The 18,353-nt window shown below is 52.8% G+C and overlaps 8 protein-coding genes across 8 annotated transcripts; 3 read left to right on the forward strand and 5 right to left on the reverse strand.

Moving 5' to 3' along the window:
* Positions 1–614: 614 nt before the first annotated feature.
* On the reverse strand, positions 615–2,692 carry BU25DRAFT_158191 (uncharacterized protein). Its single transcript, XM_033700699.1, has 3 exons — positions 2,580–2,692; positions 1,993–2,529; positions 615–1,901 (listed from the first exon to the last, which is right to left on the reverse strand). Exons 2-3 carry the CDS (start codon positions 2,510–2,512, stop codon positions 802–804), a joined length of 1,620 nt encoding a protein of 539 aa, XP_033558526.1. The 5' UTR covers positions 2,513–2,529; positions 2,580–2,692; the 3' UTR covers positions 615–801.
* On the reverse strand, positions 2,548–3,305 carry BU25DRAFT_158197 (uncharacterized protein). Its single transcript, XM_033700700.1, has one exon. It carries the CDS (start codon positions 3,208–3,210, stop codon positions 2,824–2,826), a length of 387 nt encoding a protein of 128 aa, XP_033558527.1. The 5' UTR covers positions 3,211–3,305; the 3' UTR covers positions 2,548–2,823.
* Positions 3,306–8,496: 5,191 nt separating this feature from the next.
* Positions 8,497–9,675, reverse strand: BU25DRAFT_413584 (DUF1000-domain-containing protein). Its single transcript, XM_033707064.1, has 2 exons — positions 9,546–9,675; positions 8,497–9,486 (listed from the first exon to the last, which is right to left on the reverse strand). The coding sequence occupies exons 1-2, from the start codon at positions 9,622–9,624 to the stop codon at positions 8,579–8,581; spliced, it is 987 nt and encodes a 328-aa protein (XP_033558528.1). The 5' UTR covers positions 9,625–9,675; the 3' UTR covers positions 8,497–8,578.
* Positions 9,676–10,046: 371 nt separating this feature from the next.
* Positions 10,047–11,725, forward strand: BU25DRAFT_433569 (uncharacterized protein; the record flags this gene model as incomplete). Its single annotated transcript, XM_033708785.1, has 2 exons — positions 10,047–10,180; positions 10,234–11,725. 2 exons carry the CDS (start codon positions 10,047–10,049, stop codon positions 11,723–11,725), a joined length of 1,626 nt encoding a protein of 541 aa, XP_033558529.1.
* Positions 11,726–12,432: 707 nt separating this feature from the next.
* On the reverse strand, positions 12,433–13,045 carry BU25DRAFT_461201 (ribosomal protein L36e; the record flags this gene model as incomplete). Its single annotated transcript, XM_033710422.1, has 4 exons — positions 12,433–12,513; positions 12,601–12,682; positions 12,793–12,892; positions 12,988–13,045. The coding sequence occupies 4 exons, from the start codon at positions 13,043–13,045 to the stop codon at positions 12,433–12,435; spliced, it is 321 nt and encodes a 106-aa protein (XP_033558530.1).
* Positions 13,046–13,243: 198 nt separating this feature from the next.
* On the reverse strand, positions 13,244–14,417 carry BU25DRAFT_399084 (uncharacterized protein). Its single transcript, XM_033704933.1, has 2 exons — positions 14,196–14,417; positions 13,244–14,135 (listed from the first exon to the last, which is right to left on the reverse strand). Exons 1-2 carry the CDS (start codon positions 14,284–14,286, stop codon positions 13,339–13,341), a joined length of 888 nt encoding a protein of 295 aa, XP_033558531.1. The 5' UTR covers positions 14,287–14,417; the 3' UTR covers positions 13,244–13,338.
* A 145-nt stretch (positions 14,418–14,562) lies between these two features.
* On the forward strand, positions 14,563–16,591 carry BU25DRAFT_413587 (4-coumarate-CoA ligase-like protein). Its single transcript, XM_033707065.1, has 5 exons — positions 14,563–14,784; positions 14,846–15,484; positions 15,530–16,201; positions 16,276–16,439; positions 16,492–16,591. Exons 1-5 carry the CDS (start codon positions 14,685–14,687, stop codon positions 16,582–16,584), a joined length of 1,668 nt encoding a protein of 555 aa, XP_033558532.1. The 5' UTR covers positions 14,563–14,684; the 3' UTR covers positions 16,585–16,591.
* Positions 16,592–17,706: 1,115 nt separating this feature from the next.
* BU25DRAFT_413588 (uncharacterized protein) lies at positions 17,707–18,304 on the forward strand. Its single transcript, XM_033707066.1, has one exon. It carries the CDS (start codon positions 17,896–17,898, stop codon positions 18,106–18,108), a length of 213 nt encoding a protein of 70 aa, XP_033558533.1. The 5' UTR covers positions 17,707–17,895; the 3' UTR covers positions 18,109–18,304.
* Positions 18,305–18,353: the final 49 nt, after the last annotated feature.

An 18,353-nucleotide genomic window follows, 5' to 3' on the forward strand; every position in this document is an offset into this window, starting at 1 on the left:
TTATCAACGCCGACCGTCGTGATATATGTCTGGTGTCTGGTTCATAAGATTCGCTAAAGCGATCGCACACTAGCGTAGTCTACCAAAGATCGAAAAATAAACTTCATTGATGTTCACGAATGTGCCGTCCCATAGCAAGCCATGTATCACACATGAGGTCACTGAAGGTCAAGCTGAAGCTGAAATGAATGTGTCTTTGAACAATTTTGTAAAGTCGGATGTGCCAGCACTAACCTACGAACAGAGCAAAGAGAACTATGCAGAGCAGTAGGGGAAGATCGAACTATTACAGGATGACGAAAGAAGCGAATATTCTCAGAACGGTTGGCCTGCACAGATCGCAGCCGATTAAAACGAGAGTAGGAACGCTGAACTGGGGTTCGGTGTATGAAAGAGCGCGGCGACGATGCCCGGTAAGAATGGGTCATGTCGTCGTTAGATGTGAAACCGCAAAATGTGAACACCAACCAAATCTAATCGTGTGTGAATCCCTCAAGTATCCCCCTGTGAACCCCTGATGTGCCATGCTAAATGTGAAACCCGGATGGTGGCGAACTCGTGATGAGTTGCCAAAGTGTGGTGAAAGAATACAAGTGAGAAGAAAAGACGAACTTTTGCCGCAACGTCGAGGTAATACACCCGAGTCGCCAATATAAACCTGTGCCGCCTGTCTAGCTGTGTCGCCTAGCATAACGACGTGATGGTGACGAGCAGCCGCCGGGTATTGATGAAGTCCTTTATCGAGCCTGGGTCATGAAGGTTCGTTAGAAGAGCCGAAAGGAGAAGAGGCCGAAGAACCGTCTACTCGTCACGCTTCCTCTTGCTGCGCATCTTCAGCGGCGATGGCTCGAGGTCAGAGTATGAGTCAGAGCTTGAGCTGGAAATACCGGCAGCAGCATCATAGAGGATGCGGCCCATCATGGCAGGGTCCTGGTTGTCGAATGACCCAGGATGTTGCTGAGGGATCTCATGGCGAAGCTCAGAGCTGTCGAGGACACCCATGACCATAGCGCCAGTGCCGTGGGTACGCTGGTGCTGGGAGAGGTTGTCGCTGCGAGAGAACTTCTTACCGCAGTCGGTGCACTCGAAAGGCTTGTCGTGAGTGTGGAGAGAGCGGTAGTGACGCTTGAGGTGTTCCTGACGACGGAAGCGGCGCGAGCAGAGGGTGCAGACGAAGGTCTTGGAGGGATCCTCGGTCAGCGACTGCTTGCGGCCGCGACGGCTGGAAGGAGCGACAGATGCGGAGACGTTCTCCTCAGAGCTGGAGTTGGCAGCGTTGTGGTTCGATGCTTGATCTGAATTCTGTTGGCTTGATGCTCCAGACGCGGCGTTATCATCACCGGATGTCTGATGCTTACCCTGGTAGTCTGACTCCGCCTCGCTCTGCTCAGAGCGCGCCCTCTTGATGGATCGCTTCTTGGGCGTAACGGACATGTTGTCGTCTTCGGTCTCGGCGGGGGTCAGGGGCAGGCTGAGGTCCTCCTCGAAGTCGGTGAAGCTCTCGTCGCTTACGAAATCTTCCTCAGGGGTGCAGGGGACGGTGTGCTGTCGCTTGCCGGCAGGAAGCTGGATCTCGGAGTTGGGGAAGGCAACAAGGCCGGTGAAGTCGTCCTCGCAGTCAAGTTCGAACAGGGGCTCGAAGGTTGGCAGCCCGGTGAAGGTGAACGTGGACTCAACCTCGTCAACCTTGGCAACCTCACCCTTGAAGACAAGCTTGTGCTCCTCGTCAACGGGGCACAGAGTCAGCTGCTCGGAAGCAGAGACAGTGAGATCCCTGGGGTTGCAAAAGTTGTTCTCAGCTTCGACGGAGAAAGAGCGGGGCAGCGGTGAAGGTGAAGGAGACAGCGATGGGCAAGAAGTTGCGGAGAGCAGGTATGATCCCTGGCTAGGCTGGATGTATACTAATTCCAGTCAGTTATCCCTTCCACATTTCTCACGTTGGCCAAGTCACGTCTGCACGCTTATCAACCAAAGTGTGTTTGTAGTGCTTACCTGGGGTCATAGGTGGGGTGGCTGACCTCCACTCAACACCAGTGGATAGAAGCTCAGCGAACACCTCTCCTTCGCAGCCCTGCTTGACGCCCTCAATGCCCTCACCAGGGAAGAAAGCATTAACGGGTGTGGGCAGGAGGTCGTATGTGGAAGGCGGGCTGCTGATGTTGCTACCGCAAGATGACAGAGGAGGTGTAGCAGGCGCGTAGAAGTCAGTGTCGAGTGTCTGGAGGAATGGGGACTCCTGGGGCTGGACAAAAATTGCTGGCTTCTGGTACATTGGCTGAGGCGATGCTACGGGTGTCATCATCTGGTTGGCGTATGCGGTCTGAGGATAGGACATCGACTGTGCAGACGATGGCCTTTGGTAGTACATCTGTGGGTGGAATGTCTGTTGGCCTGCAGGCTGGGGTGTGAAGTGACCGTGCTGGCTAGTCCTCTCGCCCTGAGGGTCGGGGTTGTAGTAGAAGAATGGTGCTGATGTTGCTTGCATTGGGTGCATGTGATATGACCCTTCCATTGCGAATACTGTGATGTCTATCCATCCTGTTAGGGGGGGTGTATTCGAATGATACTACTGTACTCACTGTATGCTAGTTGATCAAGTGTAAGATGGTTCTCCGATTGGTTCCTTGGTACGAAGGTGGAGTGGTGTTATATTAGGCGGAGTGTAAATTGTCAAGTGCTGTATAGCAATGGAATGTCGAGGGAGTGACTGGACGACTACTTCAAGATGATGAAGCTGTCTACTAATATGTGGATCTACTGGAGCGAAGATGTCATAGGGTCGTGCGTTGACGAAGATTGGGATAATCCAAAAGGAAGGAACGGTTACAATGCACAATCGACGGGAGGACTGTACAAATGTAAACCAAAAAGGGAAGACCAGGAAGAGTACTGGGGAAAGAGAAAGACAAGCGATGAGGTTGATAAACCTTTGGACAAGGAAAGCGCAACGAACGGAAGGGAAGGCCTGGATAAGTAGCCTAGATCAGCGAGCGACGAGACAGTGACCAAGACTGAAAAAGTAAAAGATGGCCGACGGACGCTCGGAATTGGTTGACTACAGGTGTGGGAGGGAGTCGGGGCGCAGCGCAAGCGTCCCCACAAGCCCAACCATAGCGGTGGTCTCCATGCATGACCGACCCCTGCCGGACTCATACGCTTGAGTGCAGGGTTGTCGACTCGTGGGAGTGTCTTAGGGCAGCGACATGGCATAACTTATGCACTAAAATTGGTCGCCAAATGCAAGGCTTGGTGTGGCTGCATGAGCTGCACAGACGAAATGAAGACGCGCACAGCGCCGGCACAACTTGTGCAGCCATTGGCTTGTTGGCCAGAGCGGCTGGAGGGTGCACGCTGTCTGCGTATCGATATGTTGCTGCGGTGCTGCGCGCCGCACACGCCGAATGGTTACAGAAACACCGCAAGGCAAGCAGAGCTGAGTCCTGAGTCCCGCCGCCGGAAGGGCCGCCGTGATGGCAAGACCATGAGTGGTGGTGGTGATGCGAGACTTTGTGTCTCGTTCGACGACAGAGGCCCGTTGGCCGCAACGTTGTCTTCAAGCCCTCCCATTTGCCCATTCAGCCGTGTATCCCGCCGGGGATGGATCGGCCTATCCGCCCAATCGATAGTGATAACTCGCCGTTGACCAGGACCCTGTTCCTGACTTGGCCACCGGGAGGGTGTGGTGCGACGGGCTGCTGCTGACGTCTTGCCTCTGGGTGGTTGTTTCGAAACATTGTTGCTCACCACACAACGTGCCTCCTTCCAGTAGGACGTGAACATGACGACGCCGCGGCTCTGTGATACGAGAGCGCAGCGTTTCGATGCCGAATCGCACGCTTTAGCCGCGGGTGCCACCATAGGCTATCATAAGAGGCTACCGTGGACTCGAGTCTGACAGAGCAGCTGCAGCCGCCTGTGAGGTCTGACACTGGTTGATGGAGAGAATGCGAGGTGACTGCATTGCATGCTCACCGCACCCGCCCCAACTCCACACGGTACATGAAAAACAGTCGTGAAGCGCTTTGTTTACGTTCCAAAAGCAGAAGGCGTGCGGTAGTGCAGCGCTGAACAAACGACTCGAGATGCAGGAACATCGTCGTGCTGCATGCAGGTTGGAGCCACCCGTTGCAGCTGATTTGCTCGGTGACGGCGTATTGTTGAATCCGGCAGCTCTACCCAGCGATGGTGCGACATAGCAGAACGCAAGCTGCACTTCGCCGCCCACCAGTTTTCTTGGTTGGTGGAACTGCAGCCCAAAGTAGCTGCTCACGCGGCCTGCTGCTGCGTTGGTATCGACAAGAGTCGTGTTTCAGGATAGTGCTAGATCTCGACTGCGTATGAAGCTGCAGAGTCGCTGCAGTCTGCAGACATCAAGGCTGTTTGACAATTCTGTTGATGGCGGGGAAGTTTTGTAGCGTTCCGAAGTCTGACCACCTGCTGGAAGCCCACAACCGAAAATTCAGGACGAGCAGAAAATCGGACGTTGTACCACAGGCGACCTGCTTTTCGTTCGATGTCATCAGCGTAGGCTAAAACCGTTGAGTCGGTCTCATTCGGCAATACAAACTCAAAGTCAATCCAAGTTCATACATCAACCAGACATGTCTTGAAGATTGTATGTCACTCTACGCAATGCTCAATTCCTCTACAACGCCTCTACCGTGTACGTCCCGGTATCGATAGCGATAACGGTACGATAGCGAACTCGGACCATCATTCCCATCCTCCACAGCTCACGATTTGTGCAGCGTGTGGCTCGTATAACTAACTGTCAGCATTCGATAAATGTTATGCTTCAGCACATCGTCACCTTCCTCGTCCGGCTACTATTTTGAGACCTAACGCGAATTGAATACAGCTTGCACATCTCCCACTCTTGCATAAGCTCCGCCGGTGCGTCCCAACAAAGCCTAGCGCTTTCGCCGCTTTACGATGGCCATGTCAGCGGTGTCACATTGTCCAGTGAGCTCGCCTGCGCGTGACAGCGACATGGTCTGACTCGGACTGAGCCAATTGCCTTTGACTGACCTGATTAAACCCCACAGTGACGGCAGGTGCCTACGCCGAATGAATGGAGAAGGCCGCCGCCTATGCAGGTACGCTGCAGGAACAGAACGTCTGGCAACATTGAACAACAACCGCCTTATCGTGACCCTGATTTTGTTCATTTGGACCTTCGTGGGGTACAATCCTCTGTGCCTCGCACGGGTGACGCACCTACATTTCATGTGATAACGAGGGCTTTCTGGAACGTCCATCATAGCGGGGCTCTCTTACGATTCAACAGGGTCGTGAGGAAGACGGCACGATTCAGGAAGAAGCTCCGTCATGCTCTGTGCTGGAGCCTTCCGTGGACAGTCGCGCAGCGTGGCTTCACCACAGGGTCGGCGCCGGGGAACTGTTGATGGCTTCCTTAGCCCTCAAATGTGCTGCATCCGATCGACCTTTATCATTTGTCGAGATTCCGTGGAGCACCCTGATCTTCGTTTAATTTTCCTGGAAGGTTTCCCAAGCTGATGGACTGTCTTCCGGAAGTGCTGTTGACGAGCCAAACGAGCCGCCTCACTTAACACCAATTGGCCAACATGTGTCAGTCGTATAGAAGCGTCGCTCCCGAATGTCCCGAAACCCCAACAACGTTAGGTGTTGAAAAGAAGGGTTCGACCGTCGACCGTCGACCGTCGTGATCGTACTTGCAGCGTGACAGTTGCGTATGGAGAAGTCTTTCGATGACCTGATACTGAAGGGTTCTCGATCGACACTCAATCTGCTGTCAATCTGCTGCATGCTGTCGACTATCTCAACCCATTTGACATGCGTGCCTGACAGATCCCGATTCCCCATTGACACCGTCCAGCGCAAGTCATCGAAGATTTGAAACCGTGACAAGGTGTTCGCAATTGCCGCAGAGGCACTGACAACGGTGTCTCGCCCGGAAGAGGCAGCTGGCAGTCTGTGGCAGACCTTCGTACCGGGGAGTCTGGAACCGGCAGCCGGGGTGCAGCACCCGTGCTGAGCAAGGCCATCCAAACGAGATTCGATTTTTATGCTCGAGCAGGGTAACGTGGCGCTTACTCGTTTACCAGCCGCAACGCACCCGCACGACTGGTCCCTGGCGTCGACCTTCTCGAAGACTTCTCCACATTGATGCGAGGTTTAAGAGTGCACGTACTGTTCAGGTTTTCATGCGGCGTGATTAATTGCAAGGAAAACCCTTTTTGCATGACCAGCTCAGACGCCTTCGTGATCAACTTGCTGATCGAGCGAACGCCGAGATACGTGTCTCGTCTAATCTGAGACGGGAAGTGGGAACGGAAGGGCCGCCCTGGAGCCGTAATGGCGAACTTACAAATTTGTTGGTTCCTTCAGTTGGTCAAAGAGGCATTGCAAACGCACCGCCACATGAGTTTGAGTGTATTTGATCACATTGATTGGTAGGGTGGTGGTGGATCCCCACAAATTGTAGAAAGACATGCACACCTTGAAACACTACGGAGAATATTACCCGTGCAGTCCTAGGCAATGTATATCACCGCAAGTGGATGTCGTTCGATATCTTTTGAGAGTCGCGACTGTCAGCAAATCATGTACCTCGGGCCTTCTTGACTTGGCTTTAGCCGGCAGAATTCCTGCGGTTCCTTTTGGCCGTTTACTTGATTCATGAGCATTCACTACAGTCGGCGATATACCGGCATACTCGTGTCAAGAGGCCTGATGGAAGGGACCCTTAGGGTCCCGCGGTATCGGGAGAGGTCCGCCTTTGGGCGGCTTGATTCAAGAAGGTGCTGTGAACGCAAGTTGCCGATCCGGTAGATCTTAGGCACGAAGGTGGTGAAATTGAGGATCGCAATCACAAGTGACGCTTGACTCCAACTTGGTTGAGGTCGCATTTGATGCCTGAGTGGCAAAGAAGTCAAGGTTTCCTAGTCCCAATATGATGTCAAGCGAGGAGGCCCGGGGCGAGCCCGTAGAGCATGCGGATGGCATGCAGGTCGCATTCGTGACATCGGTCCCTACCTCATCGCTGGAGTCTGTTGTACATCTACGTGGAGTGCTTGTTTCAAGATGCTGGAGAAGCTGAACCTTGTTGGACGCCAGAGACACGTCGCTTCTATGCCTGACGTTTTGAGATGCTTGAGCAGACTGGTCCTCGATACGACAGCGAGTTATGCGCATGTTGACTGTAGCAGATCGAACGACAACGACACCCGGACAAGACAAGCCACAGACGTACGAGACCTCATACACGTGTGGACTGCTTGTCGACCAGCTGTAGCCGTCTCAGCATTCATCGTCCATCATCCATGCCTTGTCGCGTGGTTGACATGTCTCCATCGCATGAACTGTCAAGATCGAAAGAGAACGTTCGCCGGTAAACCAAATTGTCCGATATGAAGCTGAAACGGCGGAGGAAACGTTTGAGATACGGGGATGGACTCGAGACGTCTGGTACCGATGATGCCATGTTCCATGCTATAGCCGTTGGAATCGTCAGAGCACGTATCGAGATGCTGGTGTCATCAAACTGTGGCTGTGGTCTTCACAGATAAAGCGTGAGTACGCAGTGTTTGACGAAGCAGCTGCGCGGACAACCTCTACTCGTTACCACGGGTTCCGTCGGCAATCTGGACTGCTGTAACTTCTGGGCACCGCAAGCAAGCTGCTTCCAACAGGTTGCTCTGTTCAGCGCAGCCTGCTTCGCGTGCGTGCAGGTGGACATGGATATCGACTATAGTTTGACAGCCGTGGCGTTCCATGTATGACATAATTCATTGCTGCTAACGAGGCAGCTGCGCATGTGCTGCAATAGAGCCACGTTCAGAGCAGTGATGCCGTTCGATCGTATTGATGCTACGCAGACACAGCCTCGTTGTGCGCTGTTGTCGCGCTCGCCGTTGCCGTCGCGTCCTCCGCCCATCTCCAAAACCTAGAGATCGATACAGGCCTCAGAATTGTAAATATGATGAGATCAGTTACCGCAAAGCGATATCATTCTCTTCCTATCATGTAAAAAAGTATTCATCTCCGGCCATAACCTTTCTTCGCCCTCGCGCACCCAAAATTTTCAACCCAGGTTTTCACGCTAGTGCTCGGCCACCGGCGAAACCCCCTCCGGTCACCCTACAAAATCCTCGCGAAGCTTAGGAACAGTTCTTCTTTCTTTGCGGCGGAGGTCATATTACAGAGTTTCCCCTCTTGCTCCAGAGCCTGGCTATGGTTCTCATACAGCGTCAATGACCTCCAAGAGAGAATATATTGCACAATCGATCGTATACACTTTGCGGGGGCGTCTGAGTCGGATGACACACAGTGGCGCTTCCGCTGGAAAAGGCTCGAACATACCTTTCACAGTTGCTGAATTTTCATGCGATATGATATCGAATCACGTGGAGCTGCATATGCGTGTGCAACGCGTTTGAGCTTGTTCGCGGACCTTTCACGGTCATGTGTGCAAATTGATCATTTCAAAGCATCAGCTTGAGCAAATCCTTGTGTCGTTCATTGGTCTCATTAATGATTACTTGGAAGCATGCGCGCTCAAGATGCACTCGTCTGTCTTCCACCGTGGATAACTGCCTTAAGAGTCGTCGCCAATCTTCTCGAGCTTGCCCATGTCCCTCTTCTCACCACTCTCGCCAATAAAGCGGATCCTGTCTATGCGCGTCTTCTCGCTGTCGCCGTCACCGTCCTGCACGAAGATCACAAGACTGTAGACGTTTTGGAACTTGACGAAGCGCAGCTCCAGCTTTGCTGTACCAGTTTCCTGGTCCCAGTCTGACTCCTTCAGCTCGATGGTCTGCGTAGCTGGGATGTCCTCTGCCTCCTCGAAACCCAGGTTGTGCTGGCGGTTGGTCCAGATGTGGATTGTTCTTGGTCGCACAGGGATCTCATCGTCGTCTTCGTCGACCGGCGGGTTGGAGGTAATCTGGATGGTGTGGACCTTCAAGGTCGATGTGAATGGTACGTAGAGCATGAGCTGATTGTCGACATCGCTCTCCACCCAGTCCTTTGCATCTGCGCTGCCCTTGCCCTTGCTCAAGGAGCTTGGCTTTGAGGTTTCGAAGAGTGTGCGTACACCGCCAAAGTCGCTATCGGCGTTCAGCAGATCCAGACCTCGGACGTCGACCTGCTCCGTGACGTCTGTATATCCTCGTGGCAGTCCTGCGCCTCTCCAGGCTCCACCGCCACTCCCGCTGGCCTCCCCAAACCCTCCAGAGCCGCCGTCAGACTCGGCCTCTTGTGCTAAGCTCTTGATCGCATCGGAAAGGTGTTGAGGGTTCGAGCCGCTGAACTTGCGTATTTGCTGGCCGTTCTTGAAGATTACGAAGGTGGGCGTGTTGGTGATGTTGTAGCTCTCGGCGATCTGAGCCTGCTTCTTCACGCTGACCTTTGCAAATGTAACTCTGTTGGCTCTCGAGAGCTGTTGTGCGAGCTGATCGTAGACCGGAGCAATGGCCTTGCTCGATTGGTTGTCCTCGTTGTAGACTGCACAACAAATATTAGTGACATGCTTAGGCAAAGGCAAAGGGCGCATTGAGACCTACAGTTGAGGACAACAATGCGCGAAGAGGAGATCAGCTGGCTCAGCTGGGACGCGGACGATGTCTCGACGCTACCAGACATGGTTGCGAATGTGCAGGTGTTTGTTGTATGTACAGCTACGGCGGCTGGAAGATGTATGGTGGGGCTTGCTCACCCCGCGAGCTCGGTGACGAATGTAGGCGGCGATTGGACGTGACCTTCGAGAACATTCACCACCTCGCATTACGCACCAAACAGCTTAACGCCATACATTCACCATACCGAGACTCGGTCTTCACTGTAGCAAACAGCAAGCCTATGGCAGGACCCGGCAATCTCTACTTCAACTTTGCCGAAGCCAAGCTCATACACGCCATCAACCTTCTGCTCGTTATCGAACGCTGCGACGCTACCAGAAGAGCTCACAAGGCAGACTGCTGGTACTCGCGCGCCGCTCTGATTGCCAACGTTCCTGTCGCAGCCCTTGCTACGTATGCTCTGTATAAGCTGTTCCGCCCGACATAATGTCTTACGTTGTTGTAACCAACTCGTTCGCGAAGACCTTCAAGATCCCTACCACACCCACCAAGTACCTGACCGAAGTACGGGACGAGGCATGTCAGAAGTTTGGTGTTAGCAAGGATCAGTTCACACTCAAGTAGGTGGTAGGGTCACGATACTGTTGAACGCAGCCGCTGACAGAAATTCAAGGTACAACAACAAGCCCATCTCTCTTTCACAGCAAATACGGCTCGCAAACCTACCGCAAGGCGCACGACTAGAGCTTGTACAAGCTTCACGGTCACCCACCGTTGTATCAGTTGCCCTTCAACTACCCAAGTCTCGCCTCACGCAGAAGTTTGCAAACAATACATCATTATGGGAGATCCTACGATACTTTGAGAGCGGCGATGGGGCGAACTACAACTTCACACAACGCGCCGTACCTCGAATAAGTGGCGCTTCAGGCTCTGGGAGATTGTGCTACGAGATGCCCGTCATCACAGTCATGCCTGGCCACAAAGAGCAGTCGTCGTTCGTTGGGTTACAGCAGACGCTCAGTCAACTTGGTTTCGACAGTGGGTCAGCGCTATTGAGGCTGTCATTCAAGAACACTGGAACACCGTTGGAAGAAGCTATGGCCCAGATCTCACAGTACTTCAAGACTGAGGAGCCGACTTCCAGTACTGCGCCAGGTGCTCACGCTGTAGACCCTGCTCAGGCAAAATCGGCGCCCAACCCAGATACGGCAGCCCCAGAGGCAACGACAACGGTTGCAGGAGAGACAATCAAGAACGATAACCCGGATCCAGAGCCCATGGATCTTGTCACGCAACCAGCAGCGCAACCAGCGCCTGAGCCTGCTGTGTCTAAACAGAACAATGCGTTTGCGGATGCCATCAACACTTCTCCAGCAGCAGTATTAGCAGCGGCGACATCTACAGCAGCATTAGAGCCCTCGCATGTTCCAGACGTAGCCCCGTCTCAGTCCGCTGAGCCCACGCCGTCCTCAGACCGACCTCGCAACGTCCAGATCTTCTCCGCATCCTCGTCGTCAACACCACAAGCAGCACGTAATGCTTTCAATGAGGCCGACTACCAACCCACGGTCGAGCACGCCAAGATCCACCAGGCTCAACTATCCAATCGCACACGCAACCAACGCCTCCTCTCCGACAAAGAACTCGAAGAGCAAGAAAGGGAACGACAGGCCAAGATTGCAGCTGCAACGAACAAGCCGCACGCTCTGCGCATTCGACTTCCGGACGGCTCGCTGGTGCAAATGAACCTCACCAAGGCAGACACTGCCACCGTCCTATACGAATTCGTGACTTCATTCCTTGAGAAGAAGAACGAGCCCTTCGAGCTCAAATACACAGGTCCCACAGGACGTCTCGTACTCATCGCCCGCGACCAGAAGCGTCTCATCCAAGACCTGCGCTTCTCCACCAACGAGCTAGTCACCTTCCAATGGGCTGAGGGCGCGAGCGCAGAGGCAAAAGCGAGTCGCAAGACATTAGCACAGGAATGGCACGCTAAAGCGCAGACACTGAAGGTGGAGGAGCCGGTCAGACAGGAGCCGCCAAAGGTCGAGTCGAAGGGGCAGACGGTGGCCGAGGGGAAGAGGAAGGCGATGAGCAGTGAGGATAAGGAGAATAAGTTGAAGAACATACTGGGGAAGGGGCTGTTTAAGAGGAAGTAGGGTGTACGGGATGGTGCATTGCCTTGGAGTATGAGAGCGATTTTTTACGGTCTTTGTGCATAGGTAGCTTTCATGACAGCGAATGATGACAAGCAATATGCAAGATGTTCATCCAACAATACTGTGTAAAAACGTGTGAACACGGTGGTGATATGTGCAGATAGTAGCAAACGTTGAACACTGTTGTCTGAGAAGATTGTATTGTTGTCAAAGTTACAGTCGTATGAAAGGTATGTAGGCGCCTCCACTTCTAGCTTTACCCACAAGGAGAGCAGGCTAGAAGCAGCCTCAGTGTATAACACTTTGCGAGCAAGGCGCGTTCAATATAAGCATTTCTCGGCCCATACTTCAGCCATTGGAAAAGGCATGAGTTGGAATTTGACATCCATGCTAAGGTCTCGACTCAATTTACGTTCAGCTGCTGTTAGCTCACCTCTCACAAGCATCCCTCACACCATGGTGCACCAAAGACGTGGCGTGAACCGTCGTCACATTTCATGATTTTGTGACACTGCTAGGTACGCGAACCATGCTTGTTGTTCCGTCGCCATACTCCGATCATGTGCCATCCTCTTGGTATGTTGTGACGTTGACCATCGTGCCGAAGTCGTAGTCGATCCGCCAGAAGAAATGGAAAGACCTAACACCCAGAAAGAACCGGAAAAGTGGTGCCCATGCTTTGCTTCATCCGAAAATCATGAACCCGTTTAGTGACCCGCACGCCTCGACTCGGCGATAACCTTGGTCATCTCGTCAACCTTTCTCTTGGCACGGCCGAAGGTACCGAGCTGTGTTGTGTTAGTGAGTGTTCGTAATTGTGGAGTGTTGGTGGTGTAGGCGGTCGGCTACGGTGGCGGGTGGTGGGGAAGACGTACCCTCTTCTTCGCAAGACGACGGGCACGCTTGTCCTTGGAGTTGCGGAGGAGTTCGATGACGCGCTTCTCGTAAGGGGCAAGGCTGAGAGCTGTTAGCGGGCTGCACTCATGAAATTCAGGCATTGACGGCGGCAGGCTCTGCGTTGGTGCGCATTCCACCATCCCTCCACCTCCAATTGCGAATCGACGTACCCAGCGACCTCACGGGTAATCTCCCTGACGAAAGCGGTGCGCTTGGACAGGAAACCCTTCCTCCTGGAGATCCTGGCGGCAGGAGTCCTGGGGGTGACCTCTGCACAGTTCGTTAGCCTCCATTCTCTGCCATCCTCCAAAATTTCCGAGGCGTCGATTCGGTGCGTTCGGTGCGCGGCGGGCGGGAAGACGTACTGTGGCCAGCGTTGATGCCGGCAATGATGCCAGACTTCTGCTTGACGTCCTTCGGCATGTTGGCTGTTGTCGATGGGTTAGTTGCAAGTTCGAAAGTGCAATGATAATTTGGGCTCGGTTGTGGGCGTGGTGCGCCTGCCAAGCGCGCTAGCTGTAACAGTCACGTGCGAGAAGGAACTTCAAACTCGCGCTGCATGTGCGAAACGATGAACATGAACCCTGGAGCTTTCCAGATCATCAAACTTTGTTTTTGCACATCATGGGCGATGTGAGGAGCCATGCCGATACACCTTTAACTAAGCTGAGTTTTAGGCGCAATAAAGCGGACCGCGCCTCGACTTTTGATGCACTCTATATCTTTGCATCTGGCTTCCTCCTGGCAGCTGTGTTCCTCGATGCGTCCAGCACAAATCCAACATGATTGCTTAAAGCGACCAGCTCGCCAGCTGCATCATGCACCCAGATCCCCAGATCCATCCTCCCATTCTTAACCTGTTTCAACTCCGCCCTCACTCTGAGCCACTTGACTCCTTCAGCCGGCAGCGCCTTCTTGATATCTAAGTTCAGCAGCAGGGTTGGGTACCAGAAGGCTTTCTTAGTGTTATTGAAATTTGCACCGATCTGAGGGAACATGTCTGACACGAAACCGATGGAGGTGTTGGTGAAATTCATTCCGTTCGACCAGCAGATCCACTCGTCAACAATGTTCGATCGTACCGAGCCAGCCCGAGGCAGGAAGAATTTGACTTGCGCTGTCGCCTTACGGAAATTCGCAAATGGCACCTCTGACCACCTCCAGTTTGGATCTGAGTCTGTCTCTAACTTGGTCAGGTCGACAGCAGGAGGTGGTGGCAAGAGTTCATGCTGTGTGTCAAAGGTGAAGCCTTCCTCTGCAGACATATTCGAGTTTGTCACGTAGGCCACGATCTCCTGGCGGCCATCCTGCTCCATGCTCACGTGGACGATGGACGTCTGTCGGCCAAGTTTGACGTCTTCGACCGTGAAGAGAGCAGGGCCAGCCTGAGTTCGTCGTAAAAACTCAATGTGCAAAGCGATGGTGTGCGGTTGGTTCTGCTTCGCCAGAGATGTACCGAAGTGCGTCTTGACAACCTCAAGAACACAGCCGGTCACATAGCCGCCATTGGGTACTACAACATTCTCTTAGCAATGTGTTTTCCCTGCAGTGTACATATCATGGATGAATTTACCACTGCCGATGCTCCAATCGTCATGCAGAATGCACGAGTACGTGTTGGTCGACACTTTCTGTATCGCGGTTGCATCTTCCCAACCAGGCATTGTGACGTATACCTTCCTGATCGAGGATGCGGATGTAGAGATAATAGAAGATAAATCGAATTGAGGACCCACTCCAACAAATAGCACACGGTGTCGGATGAACAAGTAGGCGCCGAATAGATACAACAGACTACATGGCGATTGCCTGCTGACAGTAGACCTGGAGAACGTAGACCTCGGTGGAACGATGCGCTAGCGACGGAAACAGAAAGAGCCGCGGTCCCAAGTTGTGGGGTTGAACCCCGGCTTCACTCTGTGCCCCAGCTAACCGGCATTCCGCGTCGGAGTCTGGCGTTGCTGGTGTAACTGCCGCAATGTCCTCCAACTTTCTTGCTATCCTTTCTGATTTACTATTCGACCCTCCCTAATCCAGGCAGTCACAAGCTCCAACTTTCAGCATGCCTTTTGAATCCAAGTTTCCCAGTGTACCAATCCCAGACGTGGATCTCTGGGCATTCCTGTTTGAGAGGAAAGATAAGGGTTTCTCTGATGACAAAGGTATGCACGCGACAGCGAGACATTGTTTCGCCTGGAATTGATCACTGAAATTCACCGCCAGTGATCTACTTTGACCCATACACAAAGCGATCATACACATATGCCCAGGTCAAGAGCACAGCCATCGAATTTGGCAAAGGCCTTAAGGGTCTGTGGGATTGGCAGAAGAACGATGTCCTGGCACTCTACACACCGAACTGTATCGACACGCCAGCAATTACATGGGGTTGTCATTGGGCAGGAGGCATCCTGAGCCCTGCGAACCCCAACTACACTATAGAGGAGCTCGCATTCCAATTGAAGGACTCAGGTGCGAAGGCAGTTGTCACTCAGCTTCCATACATCAAGAATGCGCAAGCAGCAGCGAAGCAGGTGGGCATCCCGCTTGACAGAGTGATCATCATGGGCGACCAGAAAGATCCATCATACACAGTCAAGCACTTTACAAGCATCATCAACACCGCAGGTTCGACAAAGTGGCAGCGTACCAAGGTGAAGAACCCGGTAGAGGATTTGGCTTTCTTGGTGTACTCGTCCGGAACTACAGGTCATCCTAAGGGTGTCATGCTTACCCACCGTAACATCGTCTCCAATACGATGATGATTAAGGCTGCAGAGGCGGGCAACCTGCAACCCACAGGAGGGCCTACTGGCGAGGGTGACAAGCTGTTGGCTTTCTTGCCCTTCTTCCACATCTATGGTATGTGTTTGAGTTTGTTATCAAGCAAAATACTAATGGGTAAAGGTCTCACATGTATGATCCACCAGAGTATATACTCTGGCCTGCAGCTCGTCGTCATGCCCAAGTTCAATCTCGAAGACTTCTGCCGATTGATTCAGGAGCTGAAGATCACATTCGCCTACGTCGTCCCTCCTGTTGTCCTGCTTCTCGGCAAACATCCTGTTGTGGAAAAGTACGACTTGAGCACAATACGCATGATGAACTCCGGAGCGGCGCCACTGACAAAAGAGCTGGTGGATGCGGTCAACAAGAGACTCGGGATACCCATCAAGCAAGGATATGGTCTTTCGGAGACAAGTCCTACCACCCACACCCAGCCATGGGGAGACTGGAATAGGACCATCGGCTCTGTAGGCACGCTTCTGCCCTACCAGACAGCGAAGTACATGTCCCCAGAAGAGAAGGAGCTGCCTACTGGCGAAGTTGGCGAACTCTGGATCAAGGGTCCCAACGTGTTCAAGGGTTATCTCAACAACCCTGAAGGCACCAAGAATGCTTTGACACCAGATGGCTACTTCAAGACTGGCGATGTTGGCTACCAGGACAAGGACGGTAACTTCTTTATCACAGATCGTGTTAAGGAGCTTATCAAGTACAAGGGCTTCCAAGTACCGCCAGCTGAGCTTGAAGGCCTCCTTGTATCGCATCCTGGAATTGACGATGTTGCAGTGATAGGTGAGCATTTCGAAGCCGGCTGCTGCTGTGCATAGGCCCCTTTTTAGAGCCTCCACGGACTGACTTCTATACAGGTGTCTATGATAAGGAACAGGCGACTGAACTGCCCAGGGCATATGTTGTACCGAAAGGTGGTCTGGGTAAGGGAGAGGATGAAGCGAAGGAGATCGTCGACTGGCTCGGCGCGAAGGTCGCACACCACAAGAAACTGAGAGGTGGTGTGCGATTCGTCGACGAGGTAAGTTTCTTTCGCCAGATGCTCAAATTCATTGGTACTAACGCAGACGCAGATTCCGAAGTCAGTCTCCGGCAAGATCCTGAGGCGAGTGCTCAAGTTGAAGGCTGAAGAAGAACAAGACAGCCTTTCGAAGGCGAAGCTGTAGATGTCCAATACAAAGAAACGAACGACTTGCTCCATCATTCTCTCACTTACTCGCTCGCTGCCAGTTGGCACTCGCTACCGCTCTTGAAGCCTTTAGTATATCAAGTCACCGCACCCTATCCTTCCATCTACAGCCACACAATTGATCACTCGCACTCCTCGCAATCGCATTCCTCGAAGGCTATCATCTGGCTTTCTGTCCACCCCAACTTACATTTCAACCCCAGATATCTGACCATGGCTGTCGAGGCTCCCAAGACTCTAAGTGAGCCATCCATTGTGATTTAATACTGGCGAAAGCTGACTTCTGAGTCAGCCCCAATCACGTCTCCAGCAAAGCCTTCCAAATCAGATTCGACTCATCCGCGTAGGTCGTCGCTAAAAAGGTTGAACCCGAGGTGGAAGTCGAGGAGGAACTCGGTTGAGACAACACCGGAGGTTACCCATGGTTGGAGAATACAATGAGCTGAGTGCATCGGCTACAGCAGATATACAGACAAGGGAGGGTATGCTGGTGTCAGGGTTCGCTTAGATACGAGTCCGACCTGCTCCATCAGCTGCCGGCCCAACGATCAGTCTAATAATACACTTCTCTCGCCTGTATTCACATTCAGCATGCTGGCCAAACCGTCCTTCTCACATAGCTCCTCTTTCACTTGCCCATGAGAGATCGGAGGGCCTCCCGCCTTACATCTACAACTCCAGCTTTCTACAAACCAACATCCAGCCAGCTCTTTTGACCCCTCATCGTTTTGGCCAAGCACCAACACCGCAGAAAATCTGCTGCCTAACGCTTAAACTGCAATTCAGCAACAATGAATCAGGTAACTCAGGCTAGCATCTATAGTACCGGGGCGCCTGATCTGACCCATCACAGATCACCATGTCACTACTGCCAGGAAAACGAGCTGCACCAGAGCCAGGCTCACCAGCAGATCCCAAGAGGCCTCGGACCCCAGCATCGAGGACCCCTGAAGTGCAAAACAATGACAGCACATTCGAGATCTCAGTCGAGATGGACGATAAGTTCTGCGTGTACCCTGAGCGACTGCGCGATATCGTACAGGAGTGATACGAAACTCTCATCGACCAGATCATAACTAAGTTCGAGACCGGAACGCCCCTTCAACCGCAGTACAGCTATAAATTACCGGGAAGCGCCTCTCAAGGCCTCGGATTACGAAGGCCGTCGAAAGAAGACACACCTGGTGGTCAGCTTTGCAAATAAAGAGGCCTTCAAGGAGTTCCTTGTCAAGGTGCCACCGAAGAAGGCCAAGTTCGTGGAGCTAAAGATGCAGACGGTGTGCAACCAATGGCCAATCCCACATTTGCTGAGCTTCACTCAGTCCGCACTGGTAAGATGGGCTGGGGTGTCGACAGGTACGGGTGTCTTTCGCTGCATCTGACGACCATCAAGGACTGCAGGCTCAAGCATGAGTCGATCTACGTCGAGCGTAAGACTTTGGAGGTGTCCAAGGTCAGAGAGGATGATGACTGCCAAGGTCCAGACACTGCAAAGTCATAGGAGAGCAAGGATGCATGCGAGCGGAAGGAGAGTAACGATCTGGATTCTATGGTTGACCAATGTCTCGGCCAACATCCTGACGAGAATGATGAATGAATGTTTCATTAGCACTTCAATCGACTCCATTCGTATCGAGGTTCTATCATGCATGGAATGAGAGGATCATACTGAGAAGACCAGGAAAAATCCAAGTTCATGATGTGGTGAATAAGTGAAAGACAGCGTTCCGTGTCGCGCGGTAGAGA

The sequence above is a fragment of the Macroventuria anomochaeta genome (assembly GCF_010093625.1).
Source record: "Macroventuria anomochaeta strain CBS 525.71 unplaced genomic scaffold BU25scaffold_31, whole genome shotgun sequence".
Classification (NCBI taxonomy): domain Eukaryota; kingdom Fungi; phylum Ascomycota; class Dothideomycetes; order Pleosporales; family Didymellaceae; genus Macroventuria; species Macroventuria anomochaeta.

Excerpts from the sequence above, each read along its gene's own strand:
- BU25DRAFT_158191 (XM_033700699.1), bottom strand. The coding sequence starts at position 2,512 with ATGGAAGGGTCATATCACATGCACCCAATGCAAGCAACATCAGCACCA. Across the intron at positions 1,902-1,992 it reads CACCCCACCTATGACCCCAG|TATACATCCAGCCTAGCCAG; the intron begins GTAAGCACTACA and ends GACTGGAATTAG.
- BU25DRAFT_399084 (XM_033704933.1), bottom strand. The coding sequence starts at position 14,286 with ATGCCTGGTTGGGAAGATGCAACCGCGATACAGAAAGTGTCGACCAAC. Across the intron at positions 14,136-14,195 it reads CGATTGGAGCATCGGCAGTG|TACCCAATGGCGGCTATGTG; the intron begins GTAAATTCATCC and ends AGAATGTTGTAG.
- BU25DRAFT_413584 (XM_033707064.1), bottom strand. The coding sequence starts at position 9,624 with ATGTCTGGTAGCGTCGAGACATCGTCCGCGTCCCAGCTGAGCCAGCTG. Across the intron at positions 9,487-9,545 it reads GCGCATTGTTGTCCTCAACT|TCTACAACGAGGACAACCAA; the intron begins GTAGGTCTCAAT and ends TTTGTTGTGCAG.
- BU25DRAFT_413587 (XM_033707065.1), top strand. The coding sequence starts at position 14,685 with ATGCCTTTTGAATCCAAGTTTCCCAGTGTACCAATCCCAGACGTGGAT. Across the intron at positions 15,485-15,529 it reads GCCCTTCTTCCACATCTATG|GTCTCACATGTATGATCCAC; the intron begins GTATGTGTTTGA and ends TAATGGGTAAAG. Across the intron at positions 16,440-16,491 it reads GTGTGCGATTCGTCGACGAG|ATTCCGAAGTCAGTCTCCGG; the intron begins GTAAGTTTCTTT and ends ACGCAGACGCAG.
- BU25DRAFT_413588 (XM_033707066.1), top strand. The coding sequence starts at position 17,896 with ATGGCCAATCCCACATTTGCTGAGCTTCACTCAGTCCGCACTGGTAAG.
- BU25DRAFT_158197 (XM_033700700.1), bottom strand. The coding sequence starts at position 3,210 with ATGCCATGTCGCTGCCCTAAGACACTCCCACGAGTCGACAACCCTGCA.